We start from the raw sequence: 21,444 nt of genomic DNA, 5'->3' as shown, positions 1-21,444 counted from the left end.
GAAAGACCGGGTAGTCAGCAGTGAGAGCAGTCTCTTCTTATCTCAGCAATCTTGGTATTACCAGTATTAGATCAGAATGATAGAGTGAACAGCAGTGTCAGCAGTCATTGTTTACCACAGCAACCATGTTATTTCCAGTATTATATCAGAAAGATAAGTAGGACAGCAGTGTGAACAACCTTTTGTTATCTAAGCACTGTTATTTCCAGGAATCCGTAATCAGAATGATTGTGGGGATAGCAGTGTGAGCATCCTCCTCTTACATCTGCATTCCTGGTATCTCCTGTATTAGATCAGAATGATAGAGTGGATAGCAGTGTGAGCAGCATCTTCTTACTGCTGCCCTTCTTGTACCTCCAGAATGACAGGGTGGACAGAAGTCTGAGCAGTGTTTTATAACCTTAGCAACCCCTTGTATGTCCAGCATTAGATCAGAAAAAAACAATAGTACACTATGTGAGCAGCCGCTTCTTACCTCAGGATCCCTATCTCCATTATTATATCAGAAAGACCGCACAGTGAGCAGTCTCTTCTTACCTCTACTCTCCTACTATTGCCAGTATTATATCAGAATGACAGGGTATACAGTAGTGTGAGCAGCCTCTCCTTACCTCAACACTCCTGGTATCTCCCACATTAGATCATAAAGTCAGGGTGTACAGCAAATATGAGCAGCTTCTTCTTACCTCAGAACCATTGGTATCTTCAGCATTAGCTTAGAATGTCATGGTCAAGAGCAGTGTGAGCAGCCTTTTCTTACCTTTGTGCTCCTGGTACCTCCACTGGTCCATCAGAGTATACCTTGGCAGCACAGAAGGGAGGCAGAACATCCTACTGGACATGCTCAAATGCTCTTCTAGGACCAAATTCTGTCAGTATTACAAGGTATCATAAATTTTCATTCTATAGTGATTAATAACCAAGACAAAATGATTGGTATTTGCCAATTAAATAGATGTACTATTTAGGAATTTTTCATAATTGCATTTCTTTTACATATTATTTTTTTTTTGTTCACGGAGAACCCTTTTAAAGAGATTTCCAGATTTATTTTTTTTTAATTCCAAAAGTTTGCTGTAGGAAGCTAAATTTGGCTCTAGTTACCCCAAAGTGCTCTGAATATACACTGCCAACCTCTCTTTGTTGATATAATTCCAATGGTGATGTACGGTAACTACAGCACATAACCGCTGCAGCCAATCAACAGTGATGCCAAGGTACACAACACAAGATGGCTTTGTTCTTGCCTAGTGATTGGCTGCAGCAGTCATATAATGTAGCCATGTCATCACTGTTGTAGCAATATCAAGAATGAATGGAGGCAGCAGTGGATTCTGGAGCAGGAGTGGCGTGGTAAAGTACAGCTGACTTTTTTTTTTTTTTTTTACATACAACAAGGTGTCGATTCGTATTGAATTGATAATGCCTTACAATTTTGTAATTCACTTTTTTTTCTCTACCTCGTTCCGTTTTCGAGATAAAAAGCTAACTCTGTTGTTTTCTACCAGATGGTGCTATAGGTGGTTTCATTACGTAGCGTATGGCTACTTTACTATACCTAGACACCACTTCTATGCCTATAGCTGCCGCCGTTCTCAAGTTAATGGCGGTGGACAGGATATGGGTGGACACACTGTATATGTGTCACATCAGACACACCGTATAGTGCTAATGTCTGTGATGAGACAGCCTCATTAAAACACCTGACTTGCTGCTAATTTTGTCACTCTGATACGATGATCTGTATAGGGGTAAATGGTTACATTCCCTGCATTTTCATCATTTTTACAATGCTACATCCATATTTTAATATGAGTTATCTCCATTACCGTTCCGTTCATGTTTCATACAGGTCAGTTTATTCTTTTCTGTGGATTCTGATAATATAAAGAGTATGTAAACCATTGTATATGTACTCCCTTTTAATTGCATGCAGAGCGGTGAGTTCCGGGTCTTGAGATCTCCACCAATCTCAGCTCAGGACACAGGAGAGCACGCAGTATGGACGCAAGAGAAAACCTGTGCATTTTATTGGATCCTTACTCTGTTCTGTGTTCATAGGCAGGAGCAATCAGGTTCTGTCTCTTAAGGCCCTCACATTTCTTGGTTTTTTTTTTTAGATCAGTGGGGGCCTTAGGACCTGTACTCCACCTATTTGTTTTAAAGGGAACCTGTCACCATATTTGGGGCCTATAAGCTGCGGCCACCACCAGTGGGCTCTTATATATAGCATTCTAACATGCTGTATATAAAAGCCCAGGCCGCTGTGTAGAACGTAAAAAACTCTTTATAATACTCACCTAGAAGGTCGCTCCGATGCACTACAGTCGGATGGGTGTCTCCGTTCTCCGGGACCGGCGCCTCCTCTTTTGGCCATCTTTGTCCTCCTTCTTCTGAAACCTGGGTGCATGACGTGTCCTACGTCATACACACACGCTAGCATTGACGTCCCGCTCAAGCGCATTAAAATACTTCGATCTGCCCTGCTCAGGGCAGATCAAAGTGGGCCTGCGCAGGACCTCAATGCCGGCGAGTGTGCATGACGTCATGCACCCAGGCTTCAGAAGAAGGCGGACAAAGATGGCTGAAAAAGGAGGTGTCGATCACAGAGAATGGGGACACCCATCTGACCATTCTGCACCGAACTGAGCGTTTAGGTGAGTATTATAAAGTGATTTTTACGCTCTACACAGCGGCCTGGGCTCTTATATACAGCATGTTAGTATGCTGTATAGAATAGAGCCCACTGGTGGCGGCCGCAGCATATAGTCACCAAATCTGGTCACAGGTTCCCTTTAAATTAAAAGGGCGTACATATAAAAAAAATTATATCAAAGCTTTTACTTACTCTTAAAAGCATTTTTGGGGGTTCTCCAAGAAATGAAAAACTAAATTACTTAAGCAAATGTCTTTATAAGTAGATTGCTAAATACTTTTACATAACAAATCATATTCAATTTGTCATGTGAAGTAATCATTATAGAATTAAATTGGTCACTGTTATTTTGCTGAAAGAAACCTGAATTAGAATATTAGGACAGGTGCCTGTGAGCATGTGTCGTACAGTAGGAAGCTCCCACTCCTCCCCTTTCATGTTTAGGAAGATGTGCTTCTAGTGACTATTCGGATGGGATACTTATCATACCAGGAATGTTGGAGTAATAAGAGTCTGATCACACTCCTGACAACCCTGTCTTTCTGATCTAATACTTAGTAGAGATACCAGTGATGCTAAGATAAGGAGAAGCTGCTCACACTGCTGTCCACCCTGTCTTTCTTATCTAATTCTGGAAATATCAGGAGTGCTGAGGTAAAAAAAGACTGCTCACATTGCTATCCATCCTGTTCATCTGATCTAATACTGGATATATCAAGGGTGCTGAGGTAAGAAGAGGCTGCTCACACTGCTGTCCACCCTGTCTCTCTGTTCTACAGAATTAGATATTTGGAGTGCTGAGGTAAAAAGAGACTGCTCACATTGCTATCCACCCTGTCTATCTGATCTAATACTGGATATATCAAGGGTGCTGAGGTAAGAAGAGGCTGCTCACACTGCTGTCCACCCTTTTTATCTGAATGACAATAAACAGTAACAATATCTTTGTAACAGCAGAGATGCTTCGTACTGCACTTGCTCTTAAGCATCAATTCTAACTTTCTAGGACAGGTTTCTGTGATATAGTGATGTAGTGATATACCTCCCTAGACAAAACAGTTGTGATTTAATAAATATGAGTATTTGAGGACTTATAGTGACATTTCCTTTAGGTTTTTTTTCTGTTCCTTGAGAACCTATTTAATATATTACAAATAACTAAAAACACACAGACAAAATTGTGAAGTACTTTAAAAAACAGTGCTAAACCATATATCTCATTCCACCAAATGCACCCCAGCTGATAATGGTGGTCTCTTGAATTCTGTCTTACATTGTCAGTAGCTGCCCACTATATTCCCCTGATTAGAAGTAGTATCTGTAACCTATCCTCTAACCATATTCCTGTTTCTGTTTATTTCATGCTAAGCAGATGGCCCAGAAATTAGCCAAAAGCAGGAAGAAGGTGCAGTACAATCTCATCTCTTTGTTGTTATGCTTGCTATTTTTTATTATTTGTTTCTTTTTGTTTGCATTTTCTTATCTTGAGATATCATCTTTTCTGTGAAAGCTATCCTCTCATGGAAATTTTCATTCTTTATAATATAACCATTACATCATTGGTCATGAAGTCATTCACATCTAATATGGTCATATATACAATAGCTAAATTTTTGCTAAGATTAGGTTTCCAGTATGCTGCAATGTGTTCTGCTGTCCTTCAGATGGGACTTCTCTTAGCATCTTAGCATAGAAGCTTCTATAGATTCTATATAGAATAAAAGACCCTGATTCCAGGGATGTATCACTTATTATACTGTGTGCTGTAGTTTCAATACAATTAATGTTTTATCAGCAGGAGAATACCACTGAAGGACTAGGTCTCACATGCATGCCAGACCGGCTAATCTGTGTAACCAATCCCCACAACTGATTAGCCGCTTGCTCAAAATGCACAGTGTACACTGAAGCTGCCAGTCAGGGGTGCCACCTGGGTTGTACACAGGCTCCGCATTCTGACCACTGCTACATCTACCACAAACAGGGATTTTACTAAAACTACACTAAGCATACCAGTAAATTATATCTCAAAATAATTAGGCTCTCTGCCACTATATTATGCTGCTCTCAGATTCTATAGCTTTTATAGGAAATGTGTCACCACGTTATTGCTACCTCATCTGAGATTAATGTAATGTAGCGGCAGAGATCCTGATTCCAAAGATGTATCACTTAAGGCCCCTTTACACACTGAGACTTTCTAGCGATCCCAACCTGGCCGGGATCGCTGGAAAGTCTCTGGTGAGCTGTCAAACAGGCAGACCTTACCAACGACGCAACAGCGATACGGACCTGCAGAACGACCTAGCTGGTCATTAGGGACGTGTCAAAGCAGCTATTTGAAAGGGAAGTCGCTAACGAAGTCATTGTAACGGTGTCAAACACACCAATGCATGCTGCTCAGCGGGAAACAAAGGACCAAAAAATGGTCCTGAAAGATTTGTAGCGATCAGCAACCTCATAGCGGGGGCCAGGTAGCTGATGCGTTTCACACACTGCAATGTCACTGAGGAGATCGCTATTATGTCACAAAACCGGTGACATTACAGCGATGTCGTTAGCGATGTTGCAGTACTGTAAAGGCCCCTTTAGTTTCCTGAGTGCAACAGTTGTGATGCAATCAGAGTTTTTAGATGTAGCAGAGCCCAGAAAGATAACTCTGCCCCTACCACAGCTCTCTATGTACATTGTCTATCGACAGTGAGCTGCTTATCAAAGGAAGGGACATAGTTGGACTGGCAGTCCCATGAGCTGTTGTCCAGGCAGTGATAATCCCCTAGTGATAAAACCTGTAAGTAAATAACAGCACATAGCCTGATAAGTGACACATCTCTGAATTCAGTGTTTTGACCCCTTCATCATGCTGTCTTCAAATTGCATAGCAAAAATCTGCTGACATATTCCCGTTAAGTATTTTGTAAAGTATTTTTTGTTTTTGAACACCATTAACGAGTTCCCATTGAGGCATACATGTACATATAATTCTAATATTAATATAATACTCCTTTACTTAGTACTGACGTAAAAATAATGACATCTTAGTATATTTCATTATGAATTATTTTATATGCTGTCATCTATTTTTGGTGTGTTCGAACACTAGTAAAATGTTGTTGATTGATTTGTTTGAGAATGGACAAAAAACAAGATAAAAAGTGTATTTCAATAGCACGTACATTATTTGTACTGCCTAAATTGTATTAGAAAAAACATTTATATGTAAAGTCAAACTCCTTTCTGTAAATCTAAGCCCTTTTCTATTCCTTTCCACCACAACAAGGGTATGGTGTTCCCCAAATGAATAGTGTTGGTCAGGACTGTACATTTCTGCCCAATTTACAGTACCACGATAAGAGTGTGATAATTCTATTCCGAAGGGGCACAGAGGACCCTTTTCTGACGAGCGATTGTACACATGTACATCACCAACCCACAGAAATATAAAGCTTAAAGACAAGGAAGAGAACAACAAAGGATGATTCTGTGATTTGGGGCTCATATAAGTGCCCTGGACTTGACTGTTAAGGGTGCTTTACACGCTGCGACATCGCTAGCCGATGCTAGCGATGGCGCGCGCGATAGCACCTGCCCCTATTGTTATGCCGATATTTTGTGATCGCTGCCGCAGCAAACATTATCGCTACGGCAGCGTCACACGCACTTACCTGGTCAGCGGCGTCGCTGTGACTGCTGAACAATCCCTCCTTCACGGGGGAGGGATGTTCGGCATCACTGCAACGTCACCGCGACGTCACTAAGCGGCCGGCCAATCAAAGCGGAGGGGCGGAGATGAGCAGGACGAACATCCTGCCCACCTCCTTCCTTCCTCACTGCTGGCGTGTGGCAGGTAAGGAGAGGTTCCTCGTTCCTGCGGCGTCACACGTAGCGATGTGTGCTGCCGCAGGGACGAGGAACAACTTTGCCCATGCGACAGCAGCGATATTTGAGAATGGACCCCAATGTCAACGAGGAGTGATTTTGGACGTTTTTGCAACGATACAAAATCGCTCCTAGGAGTCACACACAACGAGATCGCTACAGCGGCCGGATGTGCGTCACAAAATCCCTGACCCCAACGAGATCGCTGTAGCGATCTCGTAGCGTATAAAGCCCACTTTACACCCTTCATTTTGTTATTTGGGTTCTTTAATAAGCCCGTTATCAGAACAGCCATGCAATGTGCGTTCTATGGCTTTTTTTTTTTAACATGACATATTAGAATGATGCAATTGTATAACACATTTAGGGATGGGCACTTAAAGGGTTGTTTAATAATTAAATATCGATCTACACTATTAAATTACCCAAAACCAATGTTTTCCATTTGCTATATTAAAGAGGAGGTTCACCCGTTTTCATTTCTGGCCACATCGATATTATGTTGAGAAACAACAAAAAATCTTTCTCAAAAAATCTTGTGTTGGCAAAAGTGCCTGTGAGCTGCGCTATTGCGTTCCGCTCACCCCCTTCGTGTGACCCCCGGGCTCCGTGACCTTTGATGTCCGGTGATGTCACTTCAACTTCCTTTTGACCTGACATCATCGCCCCATTTTCCTGAGTGACTAGGCTTTGGGCGGAGGTTCGCCACTCATCACAGCTCAGCGTCGCTCCTGCTTGTGGCAGTCTGCAGTGAAGAAGGGAGCAGGGAGATGCTGGGCTGTGACGATGGGCTGTGATGAACGATGAAACATCGCCCACAGTCCAGTCACTCAGGAAGACTGCAACCCGCCTCAGTGATATCACCGGACATCAGAGGTCCCGAATCCCGGGGGTCACCCAAAGCGGGTGAACAGACCGCAATAGTGCCGCTCACAGGCACTATTGGCAACACAAGGTATTTGAAAGAAACCTTGTCTCTCAACATAATATCGATGTGCCAGTAATGAAAAGGGTGACCACCCCTTTAAGCATATGCGTAGTGTGTCGATACATAAGTTATGGCCCCCCTAGTTTTCTTTTAATTCCTATTGAAAATGATAAACTAACGTATCCATTGCTGTTAAGAAGAATTGGGTGGTCTACTCAGTAGCAAACGTCACCATTGTACAAGAGGATCTGGTCTAATTGGGATGTGCGACCACCAGTACTGGACACATTAGATGAATGTTCTAAAATGGAATAAAAACAAACAGCGCTATCGCTCATAATAACCTAATACAGTCATGGGGGATTAAAAAAAAAAAAAAAAAAATATTAAATTATTAAATAAAATCATTAGATTTTGCATGATCTACACCAGTAAATTAATAGTTACATGACGGATAAACCCTTATATAGAAATGGAGCCGAAAAAGCGCTGCGATCCCAACCAGCACACGCTGTACGTATAATTTTAGGTTGTCATGTGAATTTTCTATTAAATGCCTACAGCCCTTTATAAGAATTGTTACATTGTGATTTGTGTGACATTGTGTCTATGTCTAAAATATAATAACATCTATAAAGTAAGTGATAGGTTTGGATTATTTCAGGCCTCCTTTTGTGAGTCTGCTGTTCCAATAAAGTACCTTGTGTTCAGTTTTGTCTGCTCTTTGTAAAATCTTTGAATTTGGGAGTAATTCCTCTTCTTTGTCTTGATATTTTTTTTAGGCTGCCGAAGGAGAAGCACAGCCCATGACTGAAGTGGACTTGTTCATTTCTACTCAAAGAATAAAAGTATTGAATGCAGATACACAGGTAAAGATGCTTTAACCAGTGTAAATTATGTCTTAAATATAATGTTGGGTATTAAAGGGGAACGTTTATGGAGAATTTCATTATGTATAATGGTTCGTCATTTATTAGAGATTGCACTTCAAGTTTTAGGCTACCGTAGCACAAATGTTTCTATTTAAATGGGTTACCTGAGACTATTTACTTTTTTCTTATGGGCTTAAAGGGAATCTGTTAGCAGGTTTTTGGTACCTCATCTGAGAGTAGCATGATGTGGGCAAAGAGGCCCTGAGTTCAACGATGTATCACTTATATTTCTGTGTGCAGCCGTTCTGACACAGTGAAAGATTTTAGATATTGTGTAGCAGAACTCTGTGAGCTGCCGCCCACACCAGGCTTTCAGTGTACATTTCCAAATACAAAAGCTGCAAATCACAGGAAGAGGCGGAGTCGGACTAGAGCTTACGCCCACTGAGATCCACTAATGACAAAGATAACAGACTAAGGGGCACTTTGCACACTACGACATCGCAGATGCGATGTCGGTGGGGTCAAATTGAAAGTGACGCACATCCGGCGTCGCAGGCGATATCGTAGTGTGTAAAGCATTTTTGATACGATTAACGAGCGCAAAATCGTCGTAATCGTATCATTGGTGTAGCGTCGGTCATTTCCATGAATTGGGAATGACCAATGTTACGATGTTGTTCCTCGTTCCTGCGGCAGCACACATCGCTGTGTGTGAAGCCGCAGGAGCGAGGAAAATCTGCGTCATGCGGCTCACACCAGCTATGCGGAAGGAAGGAGGTGGGCGGGATGTTTATGTACCGCTCTTCTCCGCCTCTCCGCTTCAATTGGCCGCCTGCCGTGTGACGTCGCTATGACGCCACACGACCCGCCCCCTTAATAAGGAGGTGGGTCGCCGGCCAGAGCGACGTCTCAGGGCAGGTGAGTGCATGTGAAGCTGGCGTAGCGATAATGTTCGCTACACCAGCTATCACCATGATATCGCAGCTGCGATGGGGGTGGGGACTATCGCGCTCGGCATCGCAGCATCGGCTTGAGATGTCATAGTGTGCAAAGGGCCCCTTAAGCTAACATTGCAGATAAACCAAAAAATATTGTGAGATAACAGATGCAGGGCTGAAGTCTCTGTTTTAGCTATTGCAGCATGCTGTCTTCAGATTACATTGCAGAAACCTGGTGACAGAGTCCCTTTAAGAACAAACAGGCAGGTAGTTCCTAACTATCTGGAAAAAATAGTTGAAAAGGCCCAGCACAAAAGTCATCCAAGCAATCCTAAACTAAAATTCATTTAATCGATCTTGGTTAAAATATACTGGCAATGAAAAAGGCACAGTAGGTACGGAGCATGCGGAATCAAAACAAAAGGAAATGCGTTTCTGAGCAGTATGGCTAAGGACGATATATATATATATATATATATATATATATATATATATATATATATATATATATATATATACATATACATATATATTGTGAGACTGTGACCGGGGTTATCTATGACGGCCGGTATGTCTCGCCCCGGTTGTGCTCACTCCATGATAGAAAGTAAAACCACTCTAGGGTTAATGCTGTTTCCCTACAGGCTGAAGGAAGGGTTAAATAGAATCAGGACCGAGGGCAGGTGTGCCGGGTGTGGGGGAAGTGACCAGAACTTCCTGAGCCCTCTGCTGGAGAGGCACATGTATTTTGTTATGGACTTTTTGTTTGGACATTAAAACCGTGTGCTGTGAACCTTGATGCCTGGATCCCGTGTCTTCTGCTGCGCAGCCGACCGTGCTACCTCACATATGGTGGAGAATGCGGGCATGACAGCCGGTGAGGTGTAGCATCCATCCCTGGTGACCCAGCTGCGCATGTCCTGGATTCGAGCGGCTATACTACAGCCCAAACCCGGCGACGCCAAGGAGGACATACTAAAGCATTTGGCTCAGGCTAATGCACAGCAGCAACAGGCTAATGCACAGCAGCAACAGGCTAATGCACAGCAGCAACAGACCAATGCACACCTGCTCCAATCCTTGCAAGTGCAGGAAAAAAAATTCCAAGAACAGATGGATCAGGCCAATGCACGTCAGCAGCAATCCTTGCAAGTGCAGGACAAAAGGCACCAAGAACAGATGGAGCAGGCCAATGCACGTCAGCAGCAAGCCTTGCAATTGCAGGAAAAAAGGCACCAAGAACAGATGGTTCTCCTGGCCAAGTCGATCCGTGCCGGACTGGCAGCAACAACCCCGGGACCGGGTGACGACGGCAGCGTCCGGAAAGCGGTGAGACAAGCGTTGCAAAAGATAACCCCGGGTGATGATGTGGAAGCGTTCCTGGCGGTGTTTGAGCGGGTGGCCGAGCGGGAAAAGCTGCCGACCCCACAGTGGGCTGAGGTATTGTCGCCCTATCTGACGGGGGAACCCCAAAAAGCGTACCTGGACCTCTGTGCCGAGGACGCCATTGACTATGTGACCCTGAAAGCCGAAATACTGGCTCGGTTGGGGGTGAATACCTATGTACGGGCTCAGCGGGTAAATCAGTGGTTCTATGAGGAAGCCAAACCCGTACGCTCCCAGGCCTATGACTTGTTGCATCTTGTAAAAAAGTGGTTGCAGCCTGACACTCTGAGCCCGGCGCAAATGGTGGAAAGGGTAGTAGTGGATCGTTTTGTGCGCACTTTACCCGTCACCGTTCAACGGTGGGTCGGACAGGGTGACCCGAGTACCCTGGACCAATTAGTGTCCCTGGTAGAGCGGCATGTGGCTACGCAGGACTTGATACGGGACACTGAGACTTTGCGTACCGCCCGTCGGTCCGGCCCCTCTAAGCCTAGGGCCAAGGACCCACCGCTGACAACGGTACAGGAGTCCCCTACCGTCCCGTCTGAGGCCGCGGCCGCCATTCCTGAGGTCCGGAAGGTTCTGTACCCTAAACGACAACCCGTCAAGGGGGTTTCCGTCCCCATTAGATGTTGGCGGTGCCAGCGGGTGGGACATATGGAAGCCCAGTGTCCACTCACCACGGAGCCCATGGATTGTGGGGTTACCCGGTGGGGTTCAATGTATGCTCAGGTGGTGTGTACCGCTGACCTGGTCTCCCCAGAGACGGAGCCCCACTTGTGCCAAATACAGGTGAATGGATGTCCAGTTACAGGATTGTTGGATTCCGGAAGCTTAGTGACCCTTGTGCGATCCACCTTGAGAGCTAAAGTAAAGGCCACAGGACGCACCGTGGGGGTGGTTTGCATACATGGGGACCGCCGCGACTATCCCACGGGGATTGTCACCATCACAGCACCTTGCGGTCAGGTGCAACATGAGGTGGGACTTCTTAACACTCTTCCTTATGACGTGATCCTAGGAAGAGATCTGCCCTATTTTTGGACTTTATGGAGGGGACCCCCTAAGTCCCCTCAGATATTGGTCGGTCCGGGACCTGAGCCCTACAATCCTGAATCCGGGACACCTGCCGTAGGGGTCACCATGATAGGGACAGAGTGTGAACCCGATAGGTCGCCCCTAGAGGTATTGGCAGAAGAGGCTGAGACGGTCGAGCCCATCCCGGAGTTGGAGGCGTCCCCGGATACGTTTGGGACAGCCCAACTCCAGGACCCTACGTTAATACATGCCCGGAGTCGGGTGACAGTAGTTGACGGGGTGGCACAGCTGCCCGGTGCCCAGGTAAGGTACCCCCATTTCGCTCTTAAGCAGGATTTACTCTACCGGGTAGATGAAATACGGGGCGTAGGGGTAGAACAGTTGGTGGTGCCCCAGCCGCATCGCCGGCGGGTCCTCGACTTGGCTCATAAACACCTGATGAGTGGCCACCTAGGGGTCAAGAAAACGCAGGAGCGAATATTGCAAAGGTTCTATTGGCCCGGGGTCTTTGGGGAGGTAAAACGGTTCTGCGAAACCTGCCCGGAGTGTCAGCTTACTGCACCCCTGACCCATTTTCGCAGTCCGTTGGTACCGTTACCCATTATAGAAGTCCCTTTTGAACGGATAGGGATGGATCTGGTGGGGCCCCTCGTAAAGTCCGCTCGAGGGCACCAACACATCCTAGTGATCGTTGACTATGCCACCCGGTATCCCGAGGCGATACCTCTCAGACATACTGCAGCAAAGCTTATAGCTCGGGAGTTGTTTGCTGTGTTCTGCCGGGTGGGATTGCCCAAGGAGATTCTTACGGATCAGGGGACCCCATTCATGTCTAAAGTGACCAAAGAGCTATGCCGGCTACTCCAGATCAAGCAGTTGCGTACGTCTGTGTATCATCCTCAAACGGACGGTTTAGTCGAGCGTTTCAATAAAACCCTGAAAACCATGCTAAGAAGGGTGATTTCAAAAGACGGGAAAGACTGGGATATGATGCTTCCCTATTTGATGTTTGCCATCCGTGAGGTGCCACAGGCATCCACGGGGTTTTCGCCTTTTGAATTGTTATACGGGCGACATCCCCGGGGATTGTTGGACCTGGCAAAGGAAACATGGGAACAAGAGCCCACCCCCCATAAAAGTGTGATTGAACACATTTTGGGTATGCAGAACCGCATAAGCGCGGTCATGCCAATTGTGAAGGAGCATTTACAGGAGGCTCAGGCCGCGCAAAGCGGCCGCTACAATAGACAAGCCACCGTGCGGACCTTTAAACCCGGGGATCGGGTGTTGGTATTGATCCCCACGGCGGAGAGCAAATTCCTGGCTCAGTGGCAAGGCCCCTACGAGATAAAGGAAAGAGTAGGGGTAGTTAACTATAAAGTATTGCAGCCCGGTAGGCGGAAACCTGAACAAATATACCATGTCAACCTATTAAAACCTTGGCAGGAACGGGAAAGCCTGATGGCTGTTTTTTCCCCACCTCCCTCCTCTTCGGGTCGTTCACATCCGGCTCCAGCGACCTCCGGAGAGGACGAACCGGAAGTAAGGATTGGAGAAGCCCTCACCAAGCAACAGAGGCGAGAGGCCAGACGGTTGGTTCAGCAGAACCCCGATGTCTTCTCCGAGCTGCCCGGTAGGACCAGTCTGATACGACATGATATTGTCACCGAGCCCCACCTGAAGGTACGCCTGAAGTCATACCGGGTACCGGAGGCTCGACGACAAGCCATATCGGAGGAAGTAAAGACAATGTTACGCCTGGGGGTCATCGAAAAATCCCGGAGTGAATGGGCTAGTCCGATTGTCCTAATACCAAAACCCGATGGCTCCTTAAGGTTCTGCAATGACTTTAGGAGATTGAACGAAATATCCAAGTTCGATCTCTACCCCATGCCCCGGGTGGATGAGCTGATTGATAGGCTGGGACAGGCGCGATATTTTACCACGCTCGACCTGACCAAAGGGTACTGGCAGGTGCCACTAACGGAGTCCGCCAAGGAGAAAACCGCTTTTGTTACGCCGGAGGGTCTCTTCCACTATGTTGTCTTGCCTTTTGGGTTACATGGCGCTCCGGCCACGTTCCAGAGGTTGATGGACTTAGTGCTGGAACCCCACCAGGCGTATGCATCAGCGTACCTGGAGGACATCATTATTTACAGCTCCGATTGGCAGACCCACTTGGAACAGGTACAAGCGGTGGTGGACGCGCTTCGAACAGCCGGATTGACAGCCAATCCCAAGAAATGTGCATTGGGACTCACGGAAGCCCGCTACTTGGGCTACGTGATAGGCCAAGGAGTGATTAAGCCCCAAATTAACAAGGTTGAGGCGATCCAGAAGTGGCCTAGACCCCTGACCACGAAGCAGGTTAGGGCCTTCCTGGGTATCGTGGGGTACTACAGGAGGTTTGTAAAGGATTTTGCGGGACTATCAGCCCCCTTGACGGACCTTCTCAAAGGCAAGAAGTCCGTCATGGTGCGCTGGACTCCGCAGGCCGAGGACTCCTTCCGGGCCCTGAAGGAGGTCCTGTGCGGACAGCCCGTTCTGGTCAACCCTGATTTCCGGAAGGAGTTCATAGTACAGACTGACGCCTCGGAGATCGGCCTGGGGGCAGTGCTGTCTCAGGTGGTTCAGGGGGAGGAACATCCTGTCACCTTCTTGAGTAGGAAGCTCACCCCTCCCGCGCGGAATTATAGCGTAGTGGAGAAGGAGTGCCTGGCGATCAAGTGGGCCTTGGAGTCCCTACGCTATTACCTGCTGGGACGGCAGTTTCGCTTGGTGACGGATCACTCTCCACTGGTCTGGATGAGGTCCGCCAAGGAACGGAATGCCCGGGTTACCCGGTGGTTCCTTTCTCTGCAAAACTTCCGGTTTACGGTTGAACACCGGGCCGGTAGGTTGCAGGGCAACGCCGATGCCTTGTCCCGCGGCCCGTGTTTGATGGCGGGAGTTCAACCCCGCACGCTTGAACTGAGGGGGGGTATGTGAGACTGTGACCGGGGTTATCTATGACGGCCGCTATGTCTCGCCCCGGTTGTGCTCACTCCATGATAGAAAGTAAAACCACTCTAGGGTTAATGCTGTTTCCCTACAGGCTGAAGGAAGGGTTAAATAGAATCAGGACCGAGGGCAGGTGTGCCGGGTGTGGGGGAAGTGACCAGAACTTCCTGAGCCCTCTGCTGGAGAGGCACATGTATTTTGTTATGGACTTTTTGTTTGGACATTAAAACCGTGTGCTGTGAACCTTGATGCCTGGATCCCGTGTCTTCTGCTGCGCAGCCGACCGTGCTACCTCACAATATATATATATATATATATAATGTATATGTATATATAATATATATAATATATTCCGGAATCCCACGTCCGGGTCGGACCCGGATCTACCGCTGAAACCGAGTGAATCCGGATTTTTCCAGTCCGGGTCCGCTCGACACTACTAAGGACCACACTGGTCAGGAATGCGTTGCATCTTGTTTTTATTCCGCATGCTCCGTACTTACTGTGCCTTTTGTCATTGCTTGTATATTTTAACCAAGATTGAATAAATGGATTTTATTTTAGAATTGCTTGGATGACGATTGTGCTGGTCCTTTTTGACTATTTAACTTGGAGCCGCTAGACCGAGCACCACACAGGTGAGCTGAATACGTTTCTCACTAGCTCCTAACTACCTGCCTTTTCTGCGCAGCGCCAATCTCTGCCGTTTTAGACAGGTCATGGACCACTCCTGCCAGGAAATTCAGCGGCTTCCGGTGACATCATGTGGACAGAGCAGCTGCTTCTCTTCTGCTCTGCTCTGTTGGTGGGGCGTGACTGCCGATCTTATGCTGATTGACAACCGGCTCCCTCACGTTAACAGAGCCGCTTTTCCTCTTCCGAGCTGCTGTGTTGACTTGAGGTCAAATATAGAAGCAGGAGCAATCCCGCCTGGGCTGGGCAGAACAGGCAGGTAGAAAGCAGCTTCCTGTCTATTAGTTTTTAGCTTCATGTGAAATAAATTAAATAGTCCCACGTAACCTTTTTAAAAAGCAGGATTCCCACATGCAGATTTTGTACTTAGAAGTGGAGCAAATTAAATGTGGCTCTCAGATAGAGCAGCATTTAGAAACCTGGATAATCAACCTTCAAATAAACTAGACTATATACGCAGGGTCCTGACATTACCTAACAATTCTGTGATCAGCTATTACTGATATACTAGCATCTGCCTGTCTTAGAATCATTTCTTTAAATATGATCAAGGATCTAGAAATATACCAGGAATTCTTATTCCTTTCAATATAACCTATAGAAGTATGAAAAACCCCACAGCCAAAAAGTAATGTGCACAAACAAATCAATGTAGAGCCGTGAACTAGATCAATTTTTATCAACCTGTGTTCATTAATTAACACCATTGGTACAATTCAAAAAATGATTCTTTATTGATGCACAAATGGTTACTCAGACATTAAAACAAAAAATACACAAATACAGTACAGACCAAAAGTATGGACACTCTTTCTCATTCAAAGAGTTTTCTTTATTTTCATGACTCGGAAAATTGTAGGGTCACATTGAAGGCATTGAAACTATGAATTAACACATGTGGAATGAAATACTTAACAAAAAAGTGTGAAGTAACTGAAAACATGTCTTATATTCTAGGTTCTTAAAAGTAGCCACCTTTTGCTTTAATTACTGCTTTGCACACTCTTGGCATTCTCTTGATGAGCTTCAAGAGGTAGTCACCGGAAATGGTCTTCTAACAGTCTTGAAGGAGTTCCCAGAGATGCTTAGCACTTCTTGGCCCTTTTGCCTTCACTCTGCGGTCCAGCTCACCCCAAACCATCTCGATTGGGTTCAGGTCTGGTGACTGTGGAGGCCAGGTCATCTGGCGTAGCACCCCATCACTCTCTTTCTTAGTCAAATAGCCCTTACACAGCCTGGAGGTGTGTGTGGGGATCATTGTCCTGTTGAAAAATGATGGTCCAACTAAACGCAAACCGAATGGAATAGCATGGCACTGCAAGATGCTGTGGTAGGCATGCTGGTTCAGTATGCCTTCAATTTTTAATAAATCCCCAACAGTGTCATTAGCAAAGCACTCCCACACCATCACACCTGCTTCTCCATGCTTCATGGTGGGAACCAGCAATGTAGAGTCCATCCGGTCACCTTTTCTACAAAGCCACGGTGGTTGGATCCAAAGATCTCAAATTTGGACTCATCAGACCAAAGCACAGATTTCTGCTGGTCTAATGTCCATTCCTTGTGTTCTTTAGCCCAAACAAGTCTCTTCTGCTTGTTGCCTGTCCTTAGCAGTGGTTTCCTAGCAGTTATTTTACCATGAAGGCCTGCTGCACAAACAGTTGTTCTAGAGATGTGTCTGCTGCTAGAACTCTGTGTGGCACTGACCTGGACTCTAATCTGAGCTGCTGTTAACCTGCGATTTCTGAGGCTGGTGACTCGTATAAACTTATCCTCTACAGCAGAGGTGACTCTTGGTCATCCTTTCCTGGGGCGGTCCTCATGTGAGCCGTTTGATGGTTTTTGCCACTGCACTGCCACTGCAGTTGGGGACACTTTCAAAGTTTTCCCATTTTTTCAGACCGACTGACCTTCATTTCTTAAAGTAATGATGGCCACTCGTTTTTCTTTACTTAGCTGCTTTTTTTCTTGCCATAATACAAATTCTAACAGTCTATTCAGTAGGACTATCAGCTGTGTATCCACCAGACTTCTGCACAACACAACTGATGGTCGCAACCCCATTTATAAGGCAAGAAATCCCACTTATTAAACCTGACAGGGCATTTAAACCATTAAACCATTTCCGGTGACTACCTCTTGAAGCTCATCAAGAGAATGCCAAGAGTGTGCAAAGCAGTAATCAAAGCAAAAGGTGGCTACTTTGAAGAACCTAGAATTTAAGACATATTTTCAGTTGTTTCACACTTTTTTGTTAAGTATTTCATTCCACATGTGTTAATTCATAGTTTTGATGCCTTCACTGCGAATCTACAAGTTTCAGAGTCATGAGAATAAAGAAAACTCTTTGAATGAGACGGTGTGTCCAAACTTTTGGTCTGTACTGTATGTTAATAATAATAAAAAATATTCATGGAGATGAAGAGCACATGAAGTATGACAAAGTATAAGCCACTTAAGAAGTTATATTCACAATAAATGAGTCCATGTAAGAATAAGTATATAACCAGGTATAAGAAAACAGGTGTTACACTGCGCACTGCAATGTATAATAATAACACTTTAATTACAGGTGGTGTGTACTGAACCAAACCCTTCTAATAAGGCATTAGAATTATCACTAAAATGTAACTGATAATATGAATGGAATTGAAAACTTCTAATAAGGGATTAGGAATATCTCTGAAAATTATCCCAGTAATACAGATAGAACACATCCCTTCCACCCTGGGATTAAATATGAATAAGATAGAAATCCAAGCCCTGCCAGTAACAGGTTACAGATATCAGTGGAGCAGACTTTGTGAAACAGATAAAATCTATCCCTTCCAATACGAGATTAGAAATATCAAGTGAATTTAGCAAGACTAAACCCATCCAGTATGGGATAAGAGGGAAATAAAGTGTGTGTGTTAGGGATTATATGGGATTAGAGAAACATGAATAATATAAAGCTGCTGCAATAAACAGAAGGCGTGAGTAAACCTGTAATACACTGTATATTCTGTAAGTATGGGTGGGATGGAGACCTGAACCTGTCTATTGATGACAGCATGGGGTCGTAGAGGTTAGCACTGTAACTTAGAACTGGAGTCCTGAGTTCAGATCCCTCCGAGGGCATCATCTGCATTGGTTTGGGTTCTTAATCTCATAGCTATTTATTATCCCTTATTAGATGGGTTCGGTTCTATCAATATTATAACTTATACTGTATGTTAGGGAATTAGTTATTAGAAGGGTCCTGTGTTATACGATAAGTGTTATATAATGTGATGTTAAAGGGGTATTCCCATCTCCAAGATCATATCCCAATATGTAGTAGGTGTAATAGCAGTAGTAGCAAATGCCTAAAATTAGAAATATGATATCGTTCTCGTGATATAGCCATGTTCTTACCTCATGTGCAGGGCATTGCAGTTAAGGTATCCATGGTTCCGACCACTAGCAACTAACTAACTGTCACTATATTAGAAGACGTAACCATAGATGCCTTAGCTGCAATGCCCTGCACATGAGGTAAAAGACATAATAGATTAGGAAAACTATACTAAATTTTTAATTGGAGATATTTGCTAATATTATTATTATTATTATTATTATTATTATTGCACCTACTACATATGTGATAGAATCTTGGAGTTGGGAATAGCCATTTAAGTTTACATTTATCAGGGTAATGCGGGCGTCACACGGTACGATATATCGGGCGATATGTCGTCGGGGTCACGTCGTTAGTGACGCACATCCGGCATCGTCAGAGATATCGTACCGTGTGACACCTACGAGCGACTGTGAACGAGCAAAAATACTCACCTTATCGTTGCTCGTTGACACGTTGTTCATTTTCATAATCTCATTCCTCCTTCAGTGCGCCGGTTGTTCATCGTTCCCGAGGCAGCACACATTGCTCCATGTGACACCCCGGGAACGATGAACACAGCTTACCTGCTTCCCACCGTCAATGAGGAAGGAAGGAGGTGGGCAGGATGTTACGTCCCACTCATCTCCGCCCCTCCGCTTCTATTGGCCGGCCGCTGTGTGACGTTGCTGTGACGCCGAACGTCCCTCCCACTTCAGGAAGTGGATGTTCGCCGCCCACAGCGAGGTCGTCCGGCAGGTAAGTACGTGTGACGGGGGTTAACGACTTTGTGCTCCACAGGCAACTAATTGCCTGTGACGCACAGACGACGGGGGCGGGTGCAATCGCTCGTGCGATCGCACGATTTATCGTCCCGTGTGACGCCGGCATAACATCTATTTTCTGGTTATATGCTTATTCTTATATTGACCAATAATTTGTAATACTTAAAGTATGAAACCACAGTTGAATTTTATCCTAAATGTATTCTCTAATCCAATCACTTTTCTAATATACTTGAATTAAAAATTCCCATCCGTTCCCTCTCTAGTGTATCTTTCTGCTTTTTTTTACTGCCGTTCTGATGATGCTTCATTTGAGACCAACGACCACCCCAGTCCCTGAAATGGATGTCAAGGATGACACTTTTTTTCAGGGAGGGGAAACCGCTGCAGCAGTGACTGCAGCTCCGGCTCCTTGATGTCCCCCATTTGTGTATCCCAACATGCACAAATCGTTATTGGAACGGGAGTTACAAAAAAAATAAATCAGGAAGTTTGAGTAGAGAGGATACAGTAGGGAATGTTTCACTTTATTAAAGAGAAGCTATCACCAGGTTTTTGCCACCTAATCTGAGAGCAGCATAATGTAGGGGCAGAGACCCTGATTCCAGCGATGTGTCATTTACTGGGCTGCTTAGTGAAGTGTACTCTTCCACCTCCAGGTTTTTGAAATGTAGTTTTAACATTGTGTGTGTGTGTGTGTGTGTGTGTGTGTGTGTGTGTGTGTATCTTAAATGTCTGTCTAACCATGTGTATTTTTCCATTTTACCAGTGGTCTTTATAAGTGATTGAATACAGGTTGACAAGAATTGATCATATTCCTTGCAGTCCATATCTATAAGCAGGTGTTTCTGGTAGCAAAAATGGCTTATCTAAGTGAGCTCACATTGTGTAGAGGAGCAGAAGCTGAGCAGAATATTATATAGGTTTGCAATAATAGATTCCGCATACCTCTTGTGGGTTATGAGTAATTGGGGACGTCCTACTCGGTGATTGACAGCTACGTATACATATTTATACAAGAAAGGCTGTCAGTAACTGCTTAAGACAGAATCCATGTTGTACTGAATATTTTCCCACAAAACGTATGTATCAAGATGTTCAGCTCCTTCTGCTCGGTAACATGCTGCCTAGATATTACACAGCATTTCCAAACTGACAGGTTCCCTACAAAAGTAAAAATAGCTAAAAACTATGTAAATGCATTTAATATGAATCTGTCACCAGGCTTTTTCCATCTAATGTGAAAACATAATGTACAGACAGAGATTCCCTGATTCCAGCGACGTGTCACTTACCACTCTGCTTTTTGTAGTTTTGATAAAATCACAGTTTTATTAGCAGGAGATTGAATAGTAAGCTTGCTGCCAGGTATTCCTCCATGTTAATGATCTCTGTATAACTGCACTCCCACCATTGATTGGCAGCTTTTTTGCCTATGCACAGTTTACACAGAAAGCTGTCAGTCAGTGATGTGGGTGGAGTTATGCAGAAGTCAACAGTTAGAGACCTGGTAGGACTGTGCCAAGTAGAACTGTGATTTTATCAAAACTACAGCAAGCAGCCTTGGAACCCTGGAATCAGGGTTATATTATTCTGCTCTCACATGAAGTAACAAAAACATGGTGACAGGTACACTTTAAAAAGGTTGTCCATTACTTTACCATTGATGGCCTATCTGTAATATAGGTCATCAATGTCTGATCGGCCGGGATCTGACATCCCGCACCCCCGCCAATCAGCTGTACTTGGTGCCGCAGCAGCAGACAGATAAAAATGCTCAGTTCCGGAGCTGCCCCATCAATTGATAGTGGCCACGGATGTGCAGTACCCGGCCACAGCCACTATCCGCAGACAGAGCAGCTCCGGAACTGAACATTTTCAGCCACCTCCTGTCATCGCTGGCACCGA

At 45.0% G+C, this 21,444-nt stretch overlaps 1 protein-coding gene across 3 annotated transcripts in view; it reads left to right on the top strand.

Moving 5' to 3' along the window:
* APBA1 (amyloid beta precursor protein binding family A member 1) overlaps nucleotides 1-21,444 on the top strand; it is a 236,676-nt gene that overhangs the window by 177,620 nt on the left and 37,612 nt on the right. For 2 of the 3 annotated variants that reach the window (XR_012724756.1, XM_075317848.1), the window contains exons 6-7: nucleotides 4,029-4,061; nucleotides 8,246-8,332. Coding sequence is in view for 2 of the 3 variants with exons in the window: in XM_075317848.1 (XP_075173963.1) it covers nucleotides 4,029-4,061; nucleotides 8,246-8,332 (120 nt within the window). In the remaining variant the exon portion in view is untranslated. The remainder of the gene's footprint in view (nucleotides 1-4,028; nucleotides 4,062-8,245; nucleotides 8,333-21,444) is intronic. The other variant, XM_075317860.1, reaches the window with a different exon arrangement.

The sequence above is a fragment of the Anomaloglossus baeobatrachus genome, chromosome 1 (assembly GCF_048569485.1).
Source record: "Anomaloglossus baeobatrachus isolate aAnoBae1 chromosome 1, aAnoBae1.hap1, whole genome shotgun sequence".
Classification (NCBI taxonomy): Eukaryota; Metazoa; Chordata; class Amphibia; order Anura; family Aromobatidae; genus Anomaloglossus; species Anomaloglossus baeobatrachus.
Note: the sequence above shows the minus strand (reverse complement) of the source record. Positions and strands in the feature narration are given on the sequence as shown.